General features: G+C 31.4%; 1 protein-coding gene across 4 annotated transcripts in view; it reads left to right on the forward strand.

Moving 5' to 3' along the window:
• Nucleotides 1-4,896: 4,896 nt before the first annotated feature.
• The window catches only part of LOC124367476 (calcium release-activated calcium channel protein 1), a 41,165-nt gene continuing 19,993 nt past the window's right edge, over nt 4,897-26,068 (forward strand). Inside the window, exons 1-2 of one of the 4 annotated variants that reach the window (XM_046824317.1) lie at nt 4,897-5,071; nt 10,488-10,643. In XM_046824317.1, the coding sequence (XP_046680273.1) occupies nt 10,494-10,643 (150 nt within the window). In that variant the 5' untranslated portion in view covers nt 4,897-5,071; nt 10,488-10,493. Of the gene's footprint in view, nt 5,072-10,481; nt 10,644-17,457; nt 17,587-26,068 lie in introns of those variants that run through there. The other 3 variants (XM_046824316.1, XM_046824319.1, XM_046824318.1) reach the window with 3 other exon arrangements.

Consider the following 26,068-nt stretch of genomic DNA (forward strand, 5'->3'; position numbering starts at 1 on the left):
TGAATATTATTAGATTTGTTGTCACGATACGATCCTCTTCTAAAAAGTCACTTAGAAAACGATCAAAGCAAAGTTAAGTATTTGTCTCCCAAAATCCAAAATGAAATGATCATGTTTGCGTCACAGCATGTTCTGGATGAAGTTGTAAGTGAAATCCAAGCAGCTCCTTTCTTCTCTCTGGTATTAGACACCACTCAAGACGTCTCAAAAAACTGATCAACTATCGATAGTAATACGACATGTGGCAGTCCAAAACTACGAAAAACTTGAAAATTAAAGAATCATTCTTAGGGTTCATAGCTCTTACAGGCCAAAATTCGGAAAAAATTACTAACGAGGTTTGTAATTTTTTGGAAGAAGAAAACAACATTAAAATTGAAAAGTGTAGAGGCCAGGGTTATGACGGGGCAGCCGTAATGAGTGGAAACTATTCTGGAAATCCAATCTAGAATAAAGCAAAAGTCGCCAAATGCAGAGTACGTGCATTGTGCCTCGCATAATTTAAATTTGGTACTCAATGACTCAGTTACTGACATAACAGAAAATGATTTTATTTTACGATTTGGTCAATCAAATTTACGTGTTTTTTCGGCGAAAGCCTGCCAAGATGGCAAGCTTTGAGAGAGAAATCTATGGAGCAAAGGGGGTCTATACTTAGCAAGACACTCAAAAGATTGTGTCCGACCCGTTGGTCATCTAGGTACGATTGTTTACTGGCCATAAAGTGTAACTTTTGTTTCTGTCTTAAGCTGTTTGACGAATATTATTCTGACTTCTAAAAAGAATAAAGAGGTTTTAGAGGCAACTGGACTCAAAAAACAAATGACGTGTTTTCAATTTGTATTGATGCTTACTTTCCAAAGTAAGGTTTTAGAGGAGAATTAATATTACATCTAAAACACTACAAAAAAGAGGATGTATCAATTGACGAAGCTACAGCCCTTCTTGGAAAGAGTATGACTGAACTAAAAGAGAGCAAGAAATGAGTTTGAAGGTGTTGTTAAAGAAGCTGAAACGCTAAGCCATGGGATGGAATATTGAGTCTTCTCTGCCGACTAAACGATGTAAAAAAGTAAAAAACTTTTTTGACGAACTGACCAACGATGTTGAATTTTCTAATCCATTGCAAGAATTCAAAGTAAAAGTATTTTACAGGAGCTTGGATATAGTTTTATTGCTCAAATCTCCAGACGTTTTTGAGAGCATGGTCAGGATTAACGATCAGTTCATCTTTTTAACTTTTAACTCCAAAGTACCTCACAGAGAAAAGTGATGATGAACTAATTTTTTTTTCAGCCAGGAAGTTTTGTGAGAAGTATGAGGAAGATGTTTCACACGGGTTGGAGACACAAATAGTGTGTTTCAGAAACATTGTTTCGGATGAAATAAAAACAAGAGGATTGAAAAAAGTTAAGGATTTAGCCTCATATTTAATGATAGAAAACGTGACTTTTGTCAAGCAGCCTTCCTGATGTCTGCACAGCGATGATGATGTTCTTGACTCTCCCCAGTTACGTCAGCGTCAGCGGAAAGGTTTTCGTAAATCACCAAAATATCATAAAAACCCGTACTAACTAAAATTAATTTTTTGTGTTAAGAAGAGTTATTATACCCTTTAATTATATACTTGTATTATAACCTGAAAATGGCATATATGTTTAACAACATAGTTTTTTAATCTTATATAAATTTTCAGGTCATTTTCTAAACTCAAGCTCATAAAGAATTATTTGAGAAACACTATGACCAATAACCAGGCTGAGCGCTTTGGGAGTCTTGAGCATAGAACATGAACGGGCTCGTAGGATCAACTTGAAGATGTTAGCTGAAAAATATTTCAGTTTTAAGAAGAGGAGAGGGTTTAAATAAATGGAAATAATTAACATGTCTACAATTTTTTCTATTTTTTATTTTAATGTTTGAGATAGTTTCATTAATAAATAATTATGATGAATAATTCATTTTAAAGTTTTCTTTTCCTTTTTGATCTTTTTACAAAATGTATAAAAATAAACATTGCACAGCACGGGACTATCAACTATTTACACAAATTTAAAGCCACTCTTAAAAAGTAAAGGTTTGTTTTTCTATTACAATTTACCGTAAGTAGAGTGAACATCATGAGAATAAAGGTAGACCAGGGAAGTAGGCTATAATTATAACGATGCGTGTAGGTCAGTAGGAGGAAGGGGGGGGGGGTGTTAGGAGCCGACAGGAGGGGCGCATTTCAGTACGCTGCGGGGGGGGGCGCGACTCTGTCTAGTTACGCCACTGCACGGGAGTAGTGATACATGTTTATCCAGGAAGAGTTTTAAAGGCAAGTGATATAATGATGGGCATAGAAAAGTGAAGTATGATATTTTACTTTCTTTTGACATATCCAAAAGCACAAAATATTGTGAAATCCCTAGTAGCTTATGTTACAAGAGAACCCCATAAGCAAGTACATCGTCCTTCAATTGAGGAAGCATCCAACAAATGCAGCATGGCCTTGGACCATCATCAATGAGGCAACTGGGAAGTCTTCGAAGCGCAACTTGGGTGACGTCTCTCCGACAGCTTCACACTTCCTTCTGTGGAAGAAATAAGTGCTAAGGTGAGCGGTAGTGTTGATGAGGCTGTCAAATGTATTGAAAAATCGGCGAAACCTAATACTGGTTGTGGTTTTTCTCAAACTCTTGTAAGCAAGTGTTGAGTGTAGTGAAGTCATTGAAAAGAAATCAGAAACTAAAGATGTATATGGTCTTACCAGTAAGTTATTTATTCATGTTATTGATTTCATTTTAGTCCCTCTAACATATTGTTGTAATCGGTGTGTTCGAAGGGGATTTTCCCTAATTATTTAAATTTTCTAGAACTTTTCCGTTCAAAAAAGGCGATCCCATCCAGTTATCAGTATCTGTTGTATTCCTGTTATGGCTAAGGCCTTAGAAACATTTATAAACATTCATTTGTGTAGTTATTTTGAAGAAATTCGTTTGTTTAATGAAAATCAATTTGGCTACAGATAGGGTTGTTTCGCAATAATGGCAGTGGATGGTCTTGTGACAGAACTGTACTTAGCTGTAGAGGAGAAGCGCATCGCTCAGGTCACATTGTGTGATCTGAGCAAGGCATTTGGCTATGTGGCACCTGATATTTTTATTAAGAAATTGCATTATTACAGTCTCAAAGATTGTGAACTTTTTTTTTTGTCATATCTTAGTAATAGAACACATTTGGTTGAGTAAAATGGTAATAGATCTCTGATATTAGATATTAACCAAGGTGTCACACAAGGCTCAATTTTGGAGCCAGTGTTCTTCCTAATTTTAATTAATGATGTTTCTTGTAATGTTGATTGTTTTTCCACTGTATATGCAGATGATACCTTGCAGGATGGTATATGCAGGTTTCTTGTTACAATAATATTCATTCTCTTGAACATACCTCTCAGAGAAGTTTTAAAAAAGCTGTTAACTGGTTTACTATCAATGGTCTGTTTTAAATGCTGAAAAACTAAAAAGACTATTGTATAGGGTAATTGAATAATGTTTATCTATCTGATAAATGTTCTGATAATGTAAATTTGATGGGTATCTACATTGATTGTAAATTAGCATGGACATGCCATATAGAGTTTGTGTCTAAGAAGTTGTCTAAAGTTATATTTTTACTATATTGTTTAAAGGAAATTGCTCCTATAGTCTGTTAAAGAATGACCTATTATATATTATTTTTTGAGTACTCCGAGGTATGGCTTGATTGTGTAGGGTAATGGTGTAGGAATTGACAATGTTTTAATTTTGCAAAAGAAAGCAATTATGACCTTGACCAACTCCTTGTCACAAGAACATTGTAAGCCCTTGTTTGTGGAAACAGGAATTCTGACAGTTGTCAATTTGTATATTTATGAAATGATTAAGATTGTGAGAAAAGATATAAATAGTTTTAAGTCCAGGTCTGATGTCCATGTCCACAATACTAGGTTTAGAAATAAAAATATATTTATTATGACATGATGTAGATTGACAAAGACACAAAAATATCACAATACACGTCCTAAGAGACATAGCTCACTGTCAGTTGGGCACAGTGCTTGCGACAATGGGCTTGGTGGTGGAGCATAATGTCCCCCATGAGATTTGGCTTAGCATTAGTAAAACCTACTTTTCTGCAGTATATCTAGAGAACGAATTGGGCTATAAACTTGAAATGTTGTATTTTCATTCATTACAAAGAGGGTTGTCACATTCCTCTTCTGCTTCAGTTTGTGTGCCTGACTCTCTGTTTGTTTTCAGCAAAATATCTCGAGAATTAATTATTGTTTAATTTCTACATAGGCAACTTCAATTCTGATGATGGTGCTTGTCCCTTCCTCCATGGGATTCGGTTGAGCATTAGCAAAGCCAGAAAAATATCTCAAGAAGAATTGAGCTGTAGTCTTGAAATGTTGCACATTCGCTCTGGGAGTGCCATGTTCTAAAAGTGCTGATTCTGGCGTACAAAAAAGGCCACATTATTGTGCTACGATGTATCCATAAAATTACAAAATAGATGATTGTAAAGTACTTCAATTAAATGGTTTTGTTTCAAATTGATTGTTATAAGACAATAAATGTATTAAAAAATAAAATAAAGTAGTAGCTCATAGTTCTCAGGTGTGCTTTTTATGTGTGTCTCTTAATCAGAGTGTTGGTTTTCTCTTTATATTATACTCTGTTAATTGAACCAATATACAATCAACGAAACAAATAAAATTATGTTAGATATTTTCAATAATTAATAAATAGTTTATATCCTCCCTCCTTAAACAACTTTGAAAAAAGAAGAAATTTGGAAATCAATTTAACTGTAAGGCTTCATGCGAGAAGGTAAACTATAGAAAAAGAAACAGCTGGTCAGTGACACTTACAGCAAAAATATCTTCATAATTTTGAAGAGAATGGACAACAAGATTGTTGATTTTTGAGTTAGTGGTTTGTGTTACTTACTGCGCTTTAAATTGTTGTTTGATTGTTTAAATTTCAGTTTTATCAATTACTTGCTCAGTAACAAAATGGTCAAAATAATAAGACATTTATTTATGAAGGTAAATCCCGTTACGCTCTAATTACCTATGTTGTAATTGCAAAACTAACCTTAGTTTTGCATCCCACATTATCTTCATAAATTATTAATATGAGCTTGACATAGTCTGAGGTTACAACCATAATTAATTAGCAAATATGACATTAAAAAAAATAAACCGACATTTTCTATGTTTCAATGTAACTGTAGTAGGAGTGGTATTTTAATTGTGGCCTAGGGCTAAGTATTCATTGATAGATACCTCTTGTTATTTTTTTAAAAGTGTGATGAAGTATTGGTATCAATTTACAATAACGTGACCATGGAAAGGTATGTTCATTTTTTTTTTTTACTGAAAACTACAATTTTTTCCTGAAAACAATATAGTGAAGAAAAAATTCGTCGGCAACGAAAATCAAAGGAGTTACGATTTTTTGAAATCCTCTGAAAACTCTGTTTTTGACAGTACCTCTGGCAATTTTACTGAAATGATGCTGACTAGTACGTTAATCCTGTCAACGATGCCTGCCTGCCCGCTGCGCACTGCTTGCTCTTTTAGAAAAAACATTGACTCGAGCTTGCAAAAATCGAATCCCAGATCACGTGATGCCCCTGATCCTTAACCCTCCAAGTGTTGTTCGACAAAATTTTGTCGGTTATTTTCCATCCTTAACGCAATAATGCCTGAAAGGCATCAATATAATACAATAATATACTTTCCCCCCAGTTTATATGCACCTGTGATAATAATACTTGGCTATAAATGCCCAACCCATGAAAAAAAGTCCATTTTTCATGGTCACGCTATTGTAAATAAATACCGAAGTATTTTCATTGTAACGCTACTAACCTAATTTTAGTTTTTACTTTATGTTTAAACATTTGTAATGACAAAGTAGGTTTTACTGGTTATTGGAGAGCAATAAAAACATAAGGGGAGACTTTAATAAGCGATCTACTACACTCGTTATTCAGTTATTTTTATTGAACAATTCTATATATTATCCAACTTCGATATGAGAAAATCGTACACAATAAGAGTTTAATAAATTACCATAACAAGGAGAATCTTGTACATTATGATTTTAAAAATTTAAATTTAACACTAACATTACAAAACCAACTATGGCCTAGGCTATACTTAGATATCAAAGAAGGTCTTATAATATTTATAACTTGCCCAGCTTGATATTAATGAGTAACCGCTATTGGGAAATGTAGGAAAGAATTCTCCCCATGTGTTATCAGGAGCAAAACCCACATTTGAACCCACTTAAACAAATCTCCTTACTTGTGAGAAATATCTCACATATTTTACTCATGTTTGTTGCCATTTGCAAAGTGTCAGAATATTAGTTTCTTCTTGCTGTTTATTGTTTACATAAAAATTACTATAATTAATAAGTTGAAATCATATGATAAGTTAAATAAATTGTCATATCTAATTATTCCTTCAGATATAAACATTGAACCATTTGATAAAAACAACTGAATAACTATTGTAGGCCACTTATTAAAGTCTACCCAAACATAAGAATAGCAGTCATAAAACTAAGAAACCCAAACTTAGTCTGCAGTATATTTAAGCGGCCACCAAGACAATCAAATCAGTAAACTATATTTTCAATTAGAAATATACCTACCTATATTAATTAGTATAATAGTGTTCTAATTATACTTATTTACAGTTAGTTATTGCCAGCTTTTTTAAATGAAATTTAGATTGCATTAAATAAGTGTTTTAATTTAAATGTAAATTTAAATTTAATAAATCAAACAAAGTAGAATTGTTTGTGGGTATTTAAATAATGACAATGAACATGCCTTATTTAGGTCTAAAGTTGTCAGATATTTTTACACTGTCTCGTTTGTTAGAATTAATAAATACACATTGGATAGTTTTTAATTAATCATTAAATGATTACTTTTTTAAGTAAAATATAGCTGAACTTTACTATAATAGGATGCAGTATAATAAGCGGCCACCACCATAATCGAATCATGATTATCGGATAATCAATATTCACGGCTATCTAAAACTACTGAAAACAAAATTTTGAACCAAATTATGTAATGGGTATTTCAAACAACAATATAGTTCTGCTGGTTTTAAATCTTAAAATTAATATATTAACGAGAAATAAAAACTATACATAGGTACTTATAAAATGTAACAAACAAAACAATGCAACATTTACTTACTTTTTACTATTTTCAAGGAGAAACTTGTCTGACTCCTTGTGGCACAAAGAACAAATGTGTGTCCTCATTGTACTTGCCGCCATTAGTCAAATATCAAACACGTGATTTTAGTTTGAATTAATTTGGAATATAATAATGTTGATCTTAATTATGTTTTAGTCTTTAAAAATGGTATTATAGTGAAGCTATACTTTTGTATGTAAAAGAAATGTATTTATTTCAGATTATATAAAATAACTAAACTTTATATCAACTATGTTTGAGCAGTGTAGTACTTACGACTACTTTACAGGGTGAACAAGTCTGATAGCATTTAAAAAATGCTCGAATTGATAGCCACCAATAAATATTACTTCTGGTAGTTTGTTTGATTCCATCTATAATAGTAGCTTATATGATTTTCAATATATGCATAATATCAAATTTAGAATGTCCAAAATTGTCTTCTCAAGTGCGTTTTTTGCAATGTTGTGTTTTTTCTGACTTTGCGTGCAGCGAAACACTAGTTGATTTCCACTTTTAATTCTTTCTTTCATCTCCTCACTACATACTAGACATCTTGTAACCATTTAAAACATTAGAAATATCAAAACTATTGAATACAACATTTGACCTTTATCTATTAAACAATTTGGTTCTAGAGAATGTGTCTTTGAAAGCAATTATTTATGATAGATCAATGTCCATTTTTATCAATTATTTCGTTAAAATTTTGGAAAAGGCAAGGTTTAAGAAAATAATTTTTTGGAAAACGTATTAAAATTTTCTGGCAGCAATTAAAATTAAATATGCTCACTGTGAACTTATATATAACCTGGTTTCCTAATGGGTATAATTGTTTCATTAGCCCTGTCTAATGTATCAAACTTAATCAATAGGAGGGTGTGCCACTGTTGAAGAAATGTGACAAAATATTGTATTAATGAATATGTGTTGTAGCGTATGGATCTATGTTATTTAATTCCTTTAAATGTATAAATTATTATTATTATTAAATTATTACTCAAGGGTATAATTTAAATTTGTGTATGAGCAACTCTTGTAAAAAAGGTGTGTTACAGTAAAAATTTTGTGAAAAAATAAGCTATGCAAAACAATATACCATACCCTATTTTTGTCATAACCTAATTACATATAAAGAAAGAAAAAGTAAATATTTAAATAGTTTATGATAGTACTTCCGCATCTAGGCACCATATGATAAATAGTATACGATAAATGAGGAAATAAATTATTATTCATTATGATGTTGTGCAAGACATACTATAAAATGTTATTTCATGTAAACTTTTGTAAAGGAATGAAATTTTAAGATAAATATTAAAGTCCTAACTACAGAGACACCACCTTAATATCAAGTTAACATTATGGAAGTTAAAGTAAGCTACAAGTTTGTTCAGCTCAAAGGGTTCTTAAGAGAGATGAAAAATTTGTTTAAACTCCAAAGAGCTGTACAATGTACAAGGAGATAAGGCCATACTGTAATAAAATACTTAATTCCATAAATCTGTTATACAAAATAGAAATTTTAAGCTGTTATTGAGTATACCTTTAGTAAATGCCCACTTTGATTTAGATTTGATTAATTAGCCATTTTAGTTCGAAAGCAAAGGAAGTTATGAAGTTAATTTAAGAATTTTCACTTTATTATCTTATTGTATTACAGTCATTAGATTAATTGCTCAATTATGTCTTTGGATATAATAAGGTTGATACACTTGCAAATTCAAGTCATTTTGGGAGACTTGACATTAATTTTAAAGATTCATTTATAAAGTTTTGTACTTTCCACATTGGCGTTTCTCCTTATCTGCTGCATTTTTCTTCTTCATAAGCATTGCAGCTTGCATTGCAACAAAGCCAGTAGAGCTCTTAACTATCTGTTTTCACAGTCTATTTAGTGCCACTCACCCGTAGCTTCATCTACAATGGTCTTCTGGCTTGTTTCATCTGTACATTAGCTTGTAACATGGCAATTGACTTGTTTTCTCTTTCCCAAACTTTTCTAAATCATTTTCCTGTAATTTTTGCAAGTGAATACACTTCTCCTAATGGTGTATATTATATAACACATTTAATTAGAGTTCTCTCAAATGTTCAACTCATTTCTTAAAATGTGTATTTGTTTATTGTTATGAAAATTTAAATTTTCTCTGTAGTACCCAAAACAAACACAGTTCACAACCATCTTTATTCAAAAAATTTCATAATTTCACAATGTATTTTCCCAATGCACCATGCAAGGTGCGCGTGGGAACATCTTAATCTATATTTATCTTACCATTCAACTGATTCTATCTATCTATCTTGTGTATATCTATATACACAATCACAATTTTTTGTATATATCGTTTTAGAATTTCAGAAATACAATAAAGAAATGCGTGTATTATTTATATTAGGAAATAGGTGCAATAATACATGTCATTTTAGATTAACATCATATTCCATTATTTTTTTTATCTCTGCCATTATTTATTCGGTCGATTAAACCTGCTGCTGGAGCAATTAAAAAAAGTCTATGCGTTTTTGTTTTAAACTTTATATAAACATATTTTAGAAATGGTTTTAGATAAATGTTTTATATGTTGTGTTTCTATAGTTTTAGCACTCTTTCTGACTATAACAGACTTTTGCAACATACGTGGGGATGAGGTAAATTGGATATGTTTAGTTGACATGAAATGGTTCTAATTCAATCATGGAATCCAAGTTTTCCAGTTCAAACCATATTGAAAATGTATGATAAGATAAGATTTCTAGATGTTAGGGTGTGATAACATCTGCATACTGAAGTCACATCACTAATATTCTACAAAATGGTTGTTTTAACATCCAAGGGTGTTTAAATAAGTCCTTGAATAAAATATTTATTTACTTTTTCTCCAATATCAGATCAGAATTCAGCATCTGAATTTTTGGTTCTAATTATACTTAAACTTAATCCAAAGTTGCAGTCTAATTATTTCAAAATCACACCAGTTGTTAATTGTTATGCAAGCTATTTTGTGTGCAGAAATGACAATGAAACTGTTGTGAGTCAGTTGACACACAGTGAATGTGTTACCAATTATATAAATTATCACTTTCGTACCGAATGGTACAGGGACACTGTAACATCTCCTTCGTGTATCATTGTGAACTGTTTTTCTTCTGCAGTCCATTAACATTTACTTAATGTATCGGAACATCTGTAAGATTATCTCTCTGTTGAGGACTGCGGTTTTAAGTTGCAGAAGTAAATGCGGCAGCCAAAGTTCGATACGAGGTCGATGTCCTCTTGGTCCAACAGCACTGGCCGTCGCACTGTGAACCTTATCGGAGACTCGAACTTCCTCCAGGGACACGAGCAACTGTGGCCCAAGTTATTCTATCCACACCGAGCCGGCAAGGTAAGTTAAGCCTTTTGTAATCACCGAGTGTTTTGGGTTTCGGAAAATCAACACTGTTTATCTAATCTACAATACCGGGTTATCTAAAGTATGTGACACTACTATTTCCACATTGTTTTTTTTCTGATAAGAGTTTCTAAATTCCATTCTTTCCCATGCAGCAGATTTCTCTCAACTTATGATAATTGTAAATAAAGCTTATACAGTAATCAAATTATATTCGTTGAATGTGGTTTTTGGGAAAATTAAAAAAGTAACTTTATGTTTTAACAAGCAATGCGTACAATTGGCTGAGCATAAATTAAATTAATTAAATAATAAATAACCTTTGATAGTCACCAAGTGATTTGTATCAAGAAAAGTCAACAATCACTGTATCCAATCTACATTATCATTTTAAATAATTTGGTACAACTATTTACACATTGTTACTTCTAACAATTATATGTAAATGTCAAGTTCTTTCCACACATTTTTGTTATAGCATAATATGATTTTTAATCAAAATAAAATTCAAGGTTCGTGTGTTTACTGTATATTGGAGAGGAAATAGGCTAATATTACATCTTTTAATAGGATATGCCCAAATAATGCTGGACATAAATCTTACTAATTACATTAATAAATTTATAAACAAATAAGGATTTATAATGCAGAATTTTTTGGTACACAAGAATCAGGATTTAAAAGTCAATGAAATTATCTAAAATTTAGATTATTTAAAAGTTTGTACACTTTTCTACCAACCTATTAGAGCTATTTTCTTCCTGGCATCTTTGTAAACAATTCAATTGGGCTATCTGGAATGATGGAAGCAGATATGTGGTCAGATAACACAGCTACGTTCTGGACAACAAAGATCTATTTCCTTTCAAAAGACCTCATCTGGAAATTATACATAATATTCTGGGTGGAGGAAGGAAAACCCTTCTTCTTCACTTTATTTTATTGTCCTCATTACTTGTCTTTGGTAGAAAAATATACTTCATAAATCATCTTGATCATAGGTGACTTGGCTGATATGTGTGCCCCTCTACCGTTGGTTGTAACTTTATTTCTTGGGATAGTATATGTTCTAGTTTAAGATTTGTGGGTTATTTAAATCTTTCATACTCCAACGAGGCTAGAATTTCACGGATCTTATCCATACAAACTATGATCAAGTTCGACTTCTAGCCTGAGGTAGTTGCATTGGCCATGGAAGACAGAGCTTACTTATCCTTCTCTTTAGAATTGTATCCATGGTGTCAGTTGTATGAAGAAATTTTCTGACTTTTAATTCTAACACTTTCCATCTGGAGATTATTTGGGTTTATAACCCCAGTTTTCATCTAATAAATAGGCTAGTACGCTACTTCTCCTTCCTCTCGATACTGGAACTAAGGATTTTAACTCAGCAATTATTATGGTTACAAGAGGTAATATACTCGTAGGTATGAAAAGGTGAACATGTTTAATGTACCCTAAGTGGTTTTCAGTTAACTTGATCATTTTGCTTAAGTGAAAGCTTTCTGTTCATGAAGTGGTCTGGAGTTATGGAGTACTGTGCAAGGTATTCATGCCTGAGAAGAGTTTTTAAAAGTAGAATGATGATCATTGCATAAGCAGCATTGTAGAAGTATTAAAAGTGACTTCAAGTCTAAAGTGAATAACTTCTGAGAATATGTTAACCGGTCCCCCAGGACAGAGTCCAGTTGTGATCTACATGGATGGTTCGTGAACTGGGTCTGGTTCAGGATTGGGTGTATTTGTGCCAGATCTTCAAGCAGAAGTTAAGAGCTATAGAAATATACACACAACTAATGATAACCAAGAAATATAATAAAGCAAAAAGTCTTATTCCTTCATGCAACAAGATAGCTCTTAAGGAGTAAGAGACAACAGGGTTTGTCTTAGATTTTACAGATCCTTATCCTGAAGCCACCGTGAGCATTGTCTGGAATAGGGAACAGGGTTGCATGAATGTGGTGATCAAAGCTGTGCAGAGAATTTCTTTTTTACGGATGGCCTGGAATTTTCCAGATATTGTTGGATTTTACATTTAGATGTGTTGAATTCCTGCTATTTTAGATTGTCACACTAGTAGATTTATTGTGTTTGTATAGACTTCTCCAAACACTCTCAGGGTCACTATGATGTATGAGGAGAAGTATAAGTTTAAGAGATCCGTATAACCTTTACATGAGAGACCTGTTTCTTGTTCATATCTTAGAGTAACAGATGTACTAGCGTTGCAAATACACATGTAGCAAATTAGGTATTTTGAAAAAAACTTAGGAAAGTTTTTACAGAATTTCAAAATGACATGTGAGCCATGACTGTGACTTATTCTTGTCCTCAGCATGTTTTAAGTGTGACTGTAATTTTTAAGTGTTTCATGCTTGGTCACAGTTGATTTCTACACACTTGTATGGTCATGAGTTCTACAAATAAAATGTTATAAAAAATACTAAAAGTATTAAATTTGTATAAAATATACATATTGCGAAATTAACATTTTTCTAACACCCAAGAGAGAAAGTTACTAATGTTTGTAGGGAGTACAACTATAGAAACATTGTATGGAGATAACAAATGTTCTAAAGTCTTCATGAGTAATCCAAAAAAAGTGTTAAAAATGTAGGAGAAGAGTGAAAATAAGAATTTATTAATGCCTACTTTGTGGAACCATCTGTTATATGTAGTTGTTAAAGTTGTTAGTTTTTATAGTTGTTAAATCCATTGAAGTTGGGGAGAAATTTAAACATTAATTTAACATTCATGACAGGGTCCCCACCCGACCGTGAAAACCGTGAAACCGGGAATAAGCCGTGAATTTCGTTCACCGTGAAAAAACCTTAAATAAGCCGTGAATTTTGTTTACATACCGTGAAAATCTCTACAACTTTTGAATAAATAAAATCAACACGGGTCGTCGTCAGACGATCATATGGGAAAGTTGACCTTCGCTATTGCAAAGTAAAAAGTAGCACGCAATGTAGGGGATAGACCACGAAGTTTGACAGGTGCTGCTATCTGAGCGATTTTACTGATAATATGGTTTATAAACAAATGAGGAAAAGGAAGGGCCGGTGGGAGATGACGCTTCCGGCTCAAATCACGTGAGGCCTGTCTTTGTCTGTCGCCAGGTTCCGGGCCTTGGCTACGCTACGCGGCTGTAAACAAGGCATTCTCTGATTGAACGCGAGATTAATAACACAATTTACTTGATAGATTGTCGTTTAATGTAAACACTTTTCGTATTGGAGTTTTATTGTATCAGATATAGTCTATTATTGTTTTCATAAAATAAAAAAAGTATACAAATCCTTAATCTAATGTAAGGAATTTAAATTACATTTTAACTTAATTCCATTACTTGCGTCGTAACCGAAGCCTATTGTTATTTCGTTCTTTTAGACGTTTCCGTCAATTCCTGCACGACCAATGACATCGTTAGTCAAATGGGAAGAAGTTTTATATTGTATTTTACCGCTCCGCCGCGTCTGTAGTGTTTACGTCTCAACTTCGCCCCTCTCCAACACGATTTTGTTTGTACCGGTAACGTTGTTTATGAAAACTTTCCGACCTTGAATTTTAATTTTTTTAACCGTGAAAACCGTGAATTAGCCGTGAATTTGAGTATTTAGATTGAGTGGGAATCCTGCATGACATCCACACAGGTTGTGCCATTGTATAGTCTTCTTAGATGTACTGAACATTAAGGCACATAATGTATATCATTTAGATACCATGTACAGATAACAGCATGTCTCTGTATTTATGTTTCCCATTCAAAAGTAGTGTGTTAACTTCTCCTGCATGACAAAAATACTGTAGAATTCAGTTATAAATCAATGATTTAAAAGGCAATTCTTCAGTTTGTCTAGAACAATCCATTAATTATTTTATATTTTGTTACACTTTATAATTTTTTCTTCACTGTCTTCCCACGTATACATTTGTTTTGTAACTCAGAACTGGTTATTTTCAGTTGTATATGTGCGTGTGTGTGTGTGTGTGTGTGTGTGTGTGTGTGTGTATATATATACATTCATTAAATATGTATAAATGGCAATAGCCGAATTTAATTTATTTCAATAAACATTGAATATATATATATATATATATATATATATATATATATACAAGAATTATTATATAAATAATTCCAAAAGTTTAGTAGAAGTAAAGAGGGTTACAAAACTTATTGTATACACTTAGTTTTAACGCTTAATTCATATAAGTGATAAGCATATTTTTAGAATTTAACTGAGACTCAGAAACTGATAACAAATTACATGTATATTTTGAACAAAACCACATCAATTAGTATAGCATTCTGTTTGTAAAAGCTTAAATTGGATGAATTTCATTGAGATTTTATTGCTATAACTGCTGACTTCAATTGACTTGTGCCAATTTATTAATACTTCAATTGGGAATCCACCTACACCAGTTCTGGTAACTAGTCTAGTTTTATCGTGCTATGGTCAAGGAAGAAGTTTGCCACAAAAGGTTTGTGTTTGCTGTGTCAGGGCATCTTGAGCATGTTTGCCGGTTTGTTTGCTTATTCGCTGTGGATTTAATCTTCTCGCACACTTAAAAATGTTTGGCTGTGGTCTATTCCTGTAGCCAGTGCCTTGTAATGGATGCAACATAAAACAGTGAAACACTTTGTGGTTGTACCTTTGATATGAATGTAGAACACTGGCTACAAAAACACTACCGTGTAAGTAAAATCAGTTATTTATACTTTGTTTATCAATCAATTAAATCAATTCAAAATAATAATAAACAACACAACGAGTACCATGTAAGTAAAATCAGTTATTTATACTTTGTATATCAATCAGATCAAATCAAAACGATAATAAACAAAGTTTGAACGTTCTGTTATGATATGTATGCATGGTACAAAGCAGGCAATTTTTACAAATTTTTCCACTCTAGAAAACCTGACTTGTGTTTCTTATATTTTGTTATGATACAAGTGTGACAATCTAGGCTGTATTAGTAATTACAAAATTATACCAAAAGGGTGAAATAGACAGTTTTTAATTTTGCATATGCTTTTTTGAGTAGATACTTGAAATGTGTAAAGTCAATGTTCATGGGGAATAAAAACTCTGAACTTCACAAACCGATGAACACCCTCCTTTTTTCTATGTTTCTATGTACAGCTGATATACACCAGACTGGATCGAACTGTTCAAGGATTATTATTAGTTTAAATATTATACTATCCAAAATTGTCTATGTTATTGATTTTTAATATCTCTTATTGTTCCGACAGAAAATGGACTAATTTTGACTAAATTGATCGAATTTAGAGGAAACATCATAGAAGGTTAAATGCTCTTCAAGTTTTTAGTTTTTCCATTTCTCCAATTTCATAACAATTTTTATCTTGATTGATATATCTTCTCATATCAAAGGAAAAGTGATACAGAGATTGAGATATTTCTCAAAGATCATCAGTAGCTTTGGTAACACAAGCTCCTGAACCAGGTCCAGTAAGATGGATTGAAACGTGGTATGTATTTCAATTACAACCATTGAATATAGAGATGATGTCATACAAAAGGTTGTCTATTACGTCCCAGTAATATTATGGAGTACAGTGTTGTACTAATTAAACTAATGTAACACTAATGAAAATTATTAACAACTGATAATTCATTTAATAATTGCATATAGTTACTTTTATTTTTAGAGTAATTAAATTTTGATATTCTGTACACAGAAACTACATATAACATACATATATATACATATAACAAGTTTATATATACTTCCTTCTATTACCATACTTTTTAAAATTAGTTTAAACAGTTTTTCTGTTGGAAACAAATAACCTTAATTCAGATACTAAACTAAATTTTTACATTGGAATTAAGTATTCTCTGTTTGTTTTTAATTCTGCCTACTTTTCCACTCTTGCTAATTTATTATTTGTAGTGTGATAAGTAACGAAATTGTGTTACTAAAATTATTAAAAATATTCAACAAACTTGAATAACAAACATAAAGGATTTTAACTTGCTTTAGTTATAAAGATTAAAAAGATTGTTAACAAGATTTTAATAAATTTTAGGTAACATTTTTCATAGTTTAAATTAATATATATTACAGCTTTAATTTTAAATTAATTATATTAAAATAACTTTTACCTTAAAACACTTAGTAGTTTGTACTATTTATTTAAGTGTAACAAAATGAAATTCTAGTGATTTCTTTATTTAAGGAAAATAAATGTTTCAAAACAGATAAATTATATGCTCAAATAATTATAAATATTCAACAAACTTAAATAACAATTATAAAGGATTTTAACTTCTTTTAGTTATAAAAAAAAGAAATTGTAATACATTTTTAGTGATATTTTTCTAGTTTAAATGCATATTGAAGGTTTAATTTGTAATTAATTATATTAAAATAACTTTTAGCTTAAAACATTTAGTACTTTGTACTATTTAAGAGTAACAATGAAATTACAGTGATTTATTTATTGTAAGAAAAATAAATGTTTCAAAACAGATAAATCAGTTTAAGTTAAAGTTCTAATCTGACTATTTTATGTCTTGTATTGATAAGATTTAGATACAAATTGGTTGCTATGCACAACAGTGATAATTGTTTAATTAATCACTGATGAACCTAATTAAGCCAGTTAAGCCAGAGTATCAAGTCAGCTATAATCAGAGATGTGAGCTATATCAGAAGTTTTACGTAAATGCTACATTACATTCGATAAGTTTTACCTGGTGTAAAGGAGGTAGTCACAATCAGTGTGCTAAGACTGCCAAAACCCATGGTGTGTCGTAAGTAGGCCCTATCACATGACTGATAAGTGTGGAGGTTTCACTGACTGACAGCGTTTAGTAGTCAGCCAGTGTCCTGTAGCACGAGGCCTGCTGCTGTCTTTGCCATGTCGGAGGACAATATTCTCGGCTGTGAGGAGGTCAGTCTGGTGGTGTTTTGTGGCTAAACAGTGTTTTTACGATGTGCCATCAACTTATCTGTGAGATAAGACGTTGGTTAATTATGGTTTTCTTTCTTACTAAATTGTTTTACGAGTGCAGTCAAGTCTAGAATACAAATTGTGGCTGTGTTGAACGTTGTCAGTTTTAGTCTCGTTTAAATTATTGTTTACTGTCAGTTTTCAAACAGGCAAATGAATAGTTCACCTTTTGTTGATTCATATGTTTCTCAGTTTCAAATGTATTGATCCTAACATGGTTCTGAATTAGTTGAAACAAGTTTTAGACAAATTTTTGTATCACTTTTTTACAGCCTTGATGATAAACCTTAATATTTAAACACTCAGATTATTTTGATATCTTCATTTTGATCTCTTGTTATTCAAAATCTAATTTTAAAATTGTAAAAAAATGTTACGAATTCTAGATGTTTTTTTCAAGTTAAATTTTTGTACACTAATACTTAACTTGGTTCAAATATGGTGTTAATTATGTAAGTGAAATGTGCTAAGCTAAGGAAGTAAACTTTAATTTGCTGCTTTGAGTTAGGAATCTGGAACCATTGCCTTCACAGTTTTTGGCTTTGTGCAAGTTCATTATTCCCATAACTTGAGCTGAGGGTTCTTGTCGATTCAAAATTCTCAACAACAATATTTAGCATGCTCTGGATATCTTTTATTTGCTTAGGAATAATCTATATTGATTTTTAAATTTATGAAGGTAACCCAGAAAGTAACAGGTTATTTGAAATAAAAATTATCAAAAGGAAATACCAAATTCCTTTATATAATTTGACATATACATTCTCAAACCTTTTCTACATTGTCGCCATTCAAATAAAACTATCAAAATTTGTGGTAACTAAACTTTTCCACCATAATTTCACACATCATGGTGAAAATCTTTTGAAATTTGGGGGAAAACTTTGCAAATGTCCCATGAAATGGACGAATTTTGTCATTTATTCTTGAAACAATTTAGTTACAAGGCTAGAACTACTGTGGTTCTCATCATAAACATTGCTGTTTTAGAAATCAATGCAATGACACCTCAATTGTCTTTCTTTAATTTTCCGTTTATTCTGCACAAAACAAAGTTGGCAGAAAATTTTACTAAACTAGCTAGCAACTGGTGGAATTTTCTATTGTAGCACACATTTTAACACCTTTGTCACTGAGAGTAAGTAGGGATGGAAATAGTATACACAATACTATAGTTAGATGCATAAGGGATATAGGAATATTTTTTATATCAAGATGGCGGTTGTAGCCCTGTACATTGTCACAAAACTTTTTTTAATTACTGTCTGGACAATCCTTGCAAAATAATTAGTTTGATGTCATCAAAATCTAAATATGAAGTCCTGAAAATTTTACATAAATAATTGGAATTATTATAAGTATGTGTGCATACATGTAACCCAATCTGTATATAATTCATAAATTTGTTGTAAATCTCTAAACATTAAAAGTTCAAAATTAATTTCTTTTCTCAAAATTAAAAATGGTCATAATTTTGGGTGTGATAATTTTAGCTTGTTAGCGTTAATGAAATGGATGATAATTTCAATTATGACTTAGGCCTTGAAGTTACGGACACATTGAGGTTTATCAGTTAAGTTATTTGTTTCCGGACAATTATGAGAGGTGGGGGGGTTAGGATGAAATCTTAATTTGACATCCCTGATTTATAGATAGTTTTAGATTTGTCTGGATGTTTTGGAACTAATGTACATGGAGAAAAAAAACATTCAGGTTAATGGTTAGTTATAAAAACGTACGAGACTTTAAAATTGTTGTTTATATAGCATGAGGGCAGCCTGACTACCTGGCTTTCCGATTGAGTACACTGCTTCATTACCATGCCGAAGGATGAATACAATTTGTATAGTTAGGGATATACACAGAATGTTATTGTTGAACAGGTTAAGTGCAGTTTTGGAAGGAGGAATAGTTTTGTTGGATTGTGGATTTAATTGGATTTACTGTTCAGTTCAATAAATGCTATAAATTATTAATCACGTTTGATTTATTTTATAAATCAGTAATTTGTTTTGTTTTAAATAACAGCAGAGGAATTTTATATTAGAATTCAAAAAGCAGACCGTGGAATATGCTGCTCTATAACCAATCTTCCTAGTGAGTCAGGTTCAACAAGGGTACAGTAAAACACCTGCATATCAACTGATACAACCTGGTAGTAGTCTCGGGCAGTCTACTTTTGGGAATCGGTTTTCTTAAGTTATCATAACTAATGATAAAATTTTTCAGGTTAGATGAACTGCCCACTCACTGTACTAAATTAAAAGCTTATATTACGTATTTTAATTGTTCATTTTGTCATTATCATCAACATGTCATCATAATTCGTATCCTTTCAAATCATCCATAGTCAATAACAAACATTAAACAGAGAAGAGTTTAATGGTATTCTAAGAAGAAACATGAATACAAATTAAGGATTAAATTATATAGGTATACATTTTAAAACTCTCAGTCCCATTTGAAGGTGGAGAGTAAAATTACTTACAATTACTGTTCAGTAACACAGAGCCTGATGAGTATTATACAACAATACCTGACTAGTTACACTGCACAATGTCTATACTTTCAGTAAATATTCCTCATTTCCAGGAATTCTGTGAAATCCATAATTGTATTTACTAATTCTACACTTGGAAATTCAACTTTACTTAAATATTAGTTTATGTGTATATGGTTCTCCAATAGTGTAAGATTTGAATGATTATTCTTAATGCCATTTTAAGGTTGTCCTCAATTTCTACAGTGCTAAAACTTACAGTGCAAAAGATAATTTACAAAAAGATCATCTTTTATAACAACACTGTCTGAAATATTAAATGGATGGTCATTTATAAGTCTTGTATGATAATAATAAATAAAAGTGCCCCAAACATTGATCCATGAGGCATTCCATCTTGAATATTTTGTATCATGCTTACTGTCTCAACTTATCAATTGATAACTTAAATTTTAACTGTTCAGTTTTGTCTCACGCTTGATTGTATCAAATCAGTGACTTCATTGTATCATACATTGTGCTAAAATACAGTTATTTTTCCTAAGGCTTTTTTGACAGTATTCAGAAAAGCTAGCTGTACCCATGCGTACATCTACTGTCTTAAATGCTAATTGTTAGAAAAACGTCATTATTTTCAAAATATTCTCTTTTTTTTTCGATTAATACCGTACACCTTAGTCACATCGAAAGCTTAGGAGTCGTAAAAGTCTAGAAAATTCAATTCAATTCTTTATTCACACATTTGATTTGTACAATTTTACAAAAAATATACAAATATTGTGTTTTGTCAAGTAACATAATGGAGTAATGTATAATCAATGAAAGACAAGCAAGAACGAGATACCTTAACTTTCTAAGTAAAAATTGAAAGGAAGTCAAAAATTAAACTCGAGGAACTCCTTAAGAGAAAAAAACACTGAACTCTTTAGGAGGTTTCTCAGCAATCTCTTAAACCCAGAAAGGGAGGTTTAAACCCAGAAAGGGAGGTTTCTGCTCTTATTTGTTCCGGTAACTTATTGTACAGCCGAATACCAAAGTAAAACAGACTCTTCTCAAACTTGGCCGTTCTGTGCTGTGGAAAGCATAGTATTTACTGTGGGTAACTTTATAAATAGTTATATAAACCTCTTGAAGTCTGATAGTAAAGCAAACATGATCAATTATAAATGGTACTTTTAGTATAAAAGCTGGTGTGACCATTATGATTAGAGTTATCTATGCAAGCTTTACTGGTGAACTTCTCAACTCTCTCTCTCTCTCTCTTCACAAACATAAATGTTGAGATCAATTCCTGAGAGAACGGAACAGGTTGTTAAACTGATTTTTAATAGTGTTATTTTGTTTGAATTAGTTAATCACTAGGAGGTATGCTAATTTCGGTCTATTATGATTTAAGTTGAGATTATACTCAAACTTAGCTACAAAACTGTTTTATAGTATCTTAAAATTTAAAATGTTTTAATAGTACGCTTGGATGTTGGTTTTGTAAATAACATAAATTGTGACTTTTTTCAAACTTAGCTAAACTAGGAGTAAACTTAAATGAGTTACTAAGAGAAAAAAAAAACATACAGGCACATACAAAATTAGGTTGTACAAATTTACACTTTCTTTTATTTTATGTAATCTTTTTCGTGATAAATACAAAAAAGTACAGTAAACATTTAACTTTTCAAGTGCTATCTAATAACTTTAGTGTGGTACCATTAAAGTGGTTTTTATTACATTTTAAATACAGAAATATCTTCAAATATCATGTGTTATTCATAATTGTTTTCTATAAAGTAAATAAAAAACAAAACCCATTGTTTTGTTTAGAAAGATGGTCTTGTTGCAGTAAAAGAGTTTTAATTTTTTTATTTGATAAGGTACAATTGTTTTTTTTTTTTTAAGTAATAATAAAAATTTCAAAACCAAAGCTTTTGAACAAACAAATGTGACTGCTTCATCTTGTATTTCTAATAATATTCCAAATTAGTACTTTCGTTACTGTCAGAATATATGGGAATCTTTCCAACGTTTTACTTTACAAAGAACGCAAATATTGAATAAACCATGTTTGTTTGTAACACAACTTAGCGAAACAGTACAATGTCACGATATCAATGTGAGTGTTAAATTTACTTTATACTCTTTGTTGCAAGTTAACAAATGCTTTGTGTTTGAAAATTTTGAGTATAATCCATAACTTAGGAAAATTAAAGTGGTTGTGTAGTTTTACCAAAAAGAATTGCGCACAAACACCTCTATGGAGCCATAGTTTTCTTTTTTTCAAATGTTTGAGTAGGATTATGAATTTTTTAGAGAAAAAAAGATGAAGGGCTGAACTTTTCCTTAAAATCTTTGTTTTGAGTGTTTTCTATATTTACCAAAATGGGGAAATAAACTTCCTCCCAAACCAAAGTTTCATAATAAACAAAGCAGATATTAAAGAACTAGAAAGACTACTGAACAGGCTGCTTAGTAGATACAGAGTCCATTTAGATGCCATGTCATTCCACTGGTTTGTCCTATTTGGAATGAACGATAGAAAAGATGAGTTGATGGGTAACAATGATGAATGATGTTATAAGATTGATATAAGCAGATAATCTTTAGCTTTTGGTCCTCATGATGTGACGTATGTGGTGAGTGACTTGCATATGGAAGGATGATCGAACCTCAATGTGCAAGTCACTAAGATTGCCTTCGTCTAATGTTCATTTCCAATATTGTCTGATCCTAATACATACATATTACAAATGTGGTTTTCCCAAATTTTGGTTTTTCCAATGCCCTTAGTATTTTCCTTAAACGCCAAGCCGTTTTTTCCCAGGTTTACAAGCTATTTTTTATAAGTCTGTAAAAAAATAATTTTTACTGCAAACTTAACCATATTTGGTTTTATTTTGTTCACAATAAATGGTAGAATACAATGATAATAAGTATCTATAACAAATATTTTCATTTGAGTTATTTATGGTGAGTGGGAACATTTTTATTTGTTATTTGTATGTAAAAAGGGAGGTTGTGTGCCTGAGGGAAAATATAGTTCAGTATATAAATTCCAAGATAGCTTAAAGATTATAAATTTAGTCTAGTTTCAGAAAATGTATAACTTTGTTTGAGTTTTTGGATAACTAAATTAGTTTTAGCCCAAAACTTAAAAGTAGTATAAGAAGCATGGTTTTCATGATCAAAAACACTTAAATTTGTAAAAATGTTTATAAAGTTGTTTTAAACTGTAAAACTGAATATATTTAATAATCTTTTATTTACAATAAACTAGAGTACACTATAACAATAAATAATTTGAGAAATCTAAGGTTTTTATTTTTTACACTTATTAGAAATCAAAATTTTTGTAACACGTTTGTAAATAAAGGGATACTTACCTGATAAAAACAGTATTGTAATAATGTTTTTGTCTTTTGTAAAATTGCTTAATATCCTAAAGGTCACAAATTTAATTCAGATGGCGTTTAAGGGACGAAAATAAACAATGAATATCCGTTGAATGGCAGTCAGAGGGTTTAAGTTATCATACCAATTGTTACAGCAGTTCCTGATTTTGAGTTAATCTCTTAGGTTCGCAGTATTCTTACTTGTGACAATAAATAAGTTTAATAAGTACCTGCAGGAGAAGTAGTGGGCTGGATCATTTCACGGTCCTTAAAATTATTTTGATTTAACTCAGGGAGAATCTAAACATATAATAACACCGATGATTTGGGTGTTATCTACTTCTCTCGGACTCTCAGCGTTATGTTCTGTTTTCCGGTCCAAAATCAACTGACCTCCAACAGGAATATATACTACTAAACAAAGGAAGACTGTATTTTGCATTCAATGTGATAATGCTTCCCATTCATTGGAAACCATTGTACATGTAGTACAGAGTTGTTACAGTTACCTGGTATTGTGATCTGACTAAGCATTGTGATATCAATCCCATGCTGGCTTGGCTGTAGCAGCTATAGCACTTGTTCCACATTAATGGGAAGACATCATAAACTCGATATGGTCTGCAATAAAGATGACAACCTGTGTATTATCGACATCCAGGTAGTGAGTCGTGAATCTTTCTTTAGCATTTTTACCACTATGTACATAAATCAGTTGCGTCCATAGGACATAGTATTGTCCTAGCCACAGTTATTAAAACAATGAGTATGGAGCAAAGTATGTGAATATCCTTAACAAATAAACAACATTTAAGGGGAAATTGTTTCCTACACATTTCATTTGTCATCTCGCTCATGACCATCTATAAAGTGTCTAAATTTTGCACAATTGTACATAGCTAGGTCAAAGATGATTCTGGTAAGTTCACTGAATTTTAAGAGAAGCACACAATGTTATATTTTTAATTTTATAGCTCTAAATGTACTTTGATCTGTGATTGAAATGAAATATAGATTGAAATGTGAAATGAAGTTGGAAGGTATACTATAGTAAAGTTTTTAACATGAAGTGGGATGGTATACAATAGTAAAGTTTTTAACATGAAGTTGGAAGGTATACTATAGTAAAGTTTTTAACATGAAGTGGGATGGTATACAATAGTAAAGTTTTTAACATGAAGTTGGAAAGTATTCTACAGGTAGCTACATTTCAAATATACCTCTAACTTAGAAGTCTGTGGTCGCATGGTGTGTAAGCTTCGGACTTTAGGTTTTTGTTAGAGTATTCACCTTATAATATAATTAATCTCACCATTACTCTACTTGTTAAGTTCTCTGTGCAGATCTATAGTCCTTGGACAGTGGGCAGAGTAAGGCTAAAAAGGGGTAATGCTCTACGTTTATGTGTAAAAAACAGTATTTTTATACACATTTCTAGAACAGTTTACTTATATCATTGAAAGAGTTTTTTTTTTTTTTAAGATACTCAGAAGTGTATTCAAAATGACACAGTATATCGGGAAAATGTGACTACACCAAATTCTGGTTCATATTAGTGTATGTGGTCTAGAATTTAGTATAATATTGTTAAGGAACCTTTCGGAAACCATATCCAAATTATTAGTTATCTTTAGTCATCAAAGCTGGTTAGGTTTTGGGATAGAAGGAATCTAGTGTCGGATCCACGGATATTATTCCTTTGGAAGGTGCCCTCTTCCGGCTGCGACGACACGAGGTCGCAAATATTGGTAGCGCGAGCCGTCCGCCTCGGATTCTCATCACCATTCCTAACCATTTCCTTAATTTAAATTCACGCATACTGTCCTATTTTTTCGTTTTCGAATAACATACCAGTGGTAATTTTTCAAACAATGGCGTAAATCACCCCAGGGCAGCGACCGACGCCACGAGGGAAGCAGCGACCTTCACCAACAGGATCAGATAACTAAATTAGTTCTAGTCTTTTAAAATAAGCTTAAAGTATAAACCTTTAATACATCAATTAAATTAAACATTTATGTTATTGTTCACTGTTTAACTTTAATCTTAAAATTTCATTGTTCAACCTTAATGATTTAATATTTTTTGCCCTTTTTATAAAGTATTTCTTAAATAACTTAGTATTTTTTAATAACTACTAACAGTAAAAGTCTCCTTTAAGCTTTAACTAAGCAGAGTTACGATATTAATAACAAATTTAAATAGTTTTTTAATTACTAGTAATCTGAAGTACGCTTGCTATTAGACTGTAACACTATTTATTTCACTAATAATAGGTGTTTTGCAGTATTTTTCTTTTGTTAACTTTTAATTACGTATCTGTCCTTTTGTTTTTTACAGCCTCAATTCCTTTTTTAAGTTTTTCATAAGGCTTAAGTAATTTAAACATTATTATCTCGGAGTTCGTAATTTCCGTCTGTCTGTCTGTTGCAAACAAGAATTTCTCGTTTCATTTTAAGACAGTTTTAATTTTTAATTTGTCAATTTTCCTCGTAGTTATACTTATAGTTTTATAAGCTCGCAACTGTTATAATTATTT

Source organism: Homalodisca vitripennis, chromosome 8, assembly GCF_021130785.1.
Source record: "Homalodisca vitripennis isolate AUS2020 chromosome 8, UT_GWSS_2.1, whole genome shotgun sequence".
NCBI classification, from domain to species: domain Eukaryota; kingdom Metazoa; phylum Arthropoda; class Insecta; order Hemiptera; family Cicadellidae; genus Homalodisca; species Homalodisca vitripennis.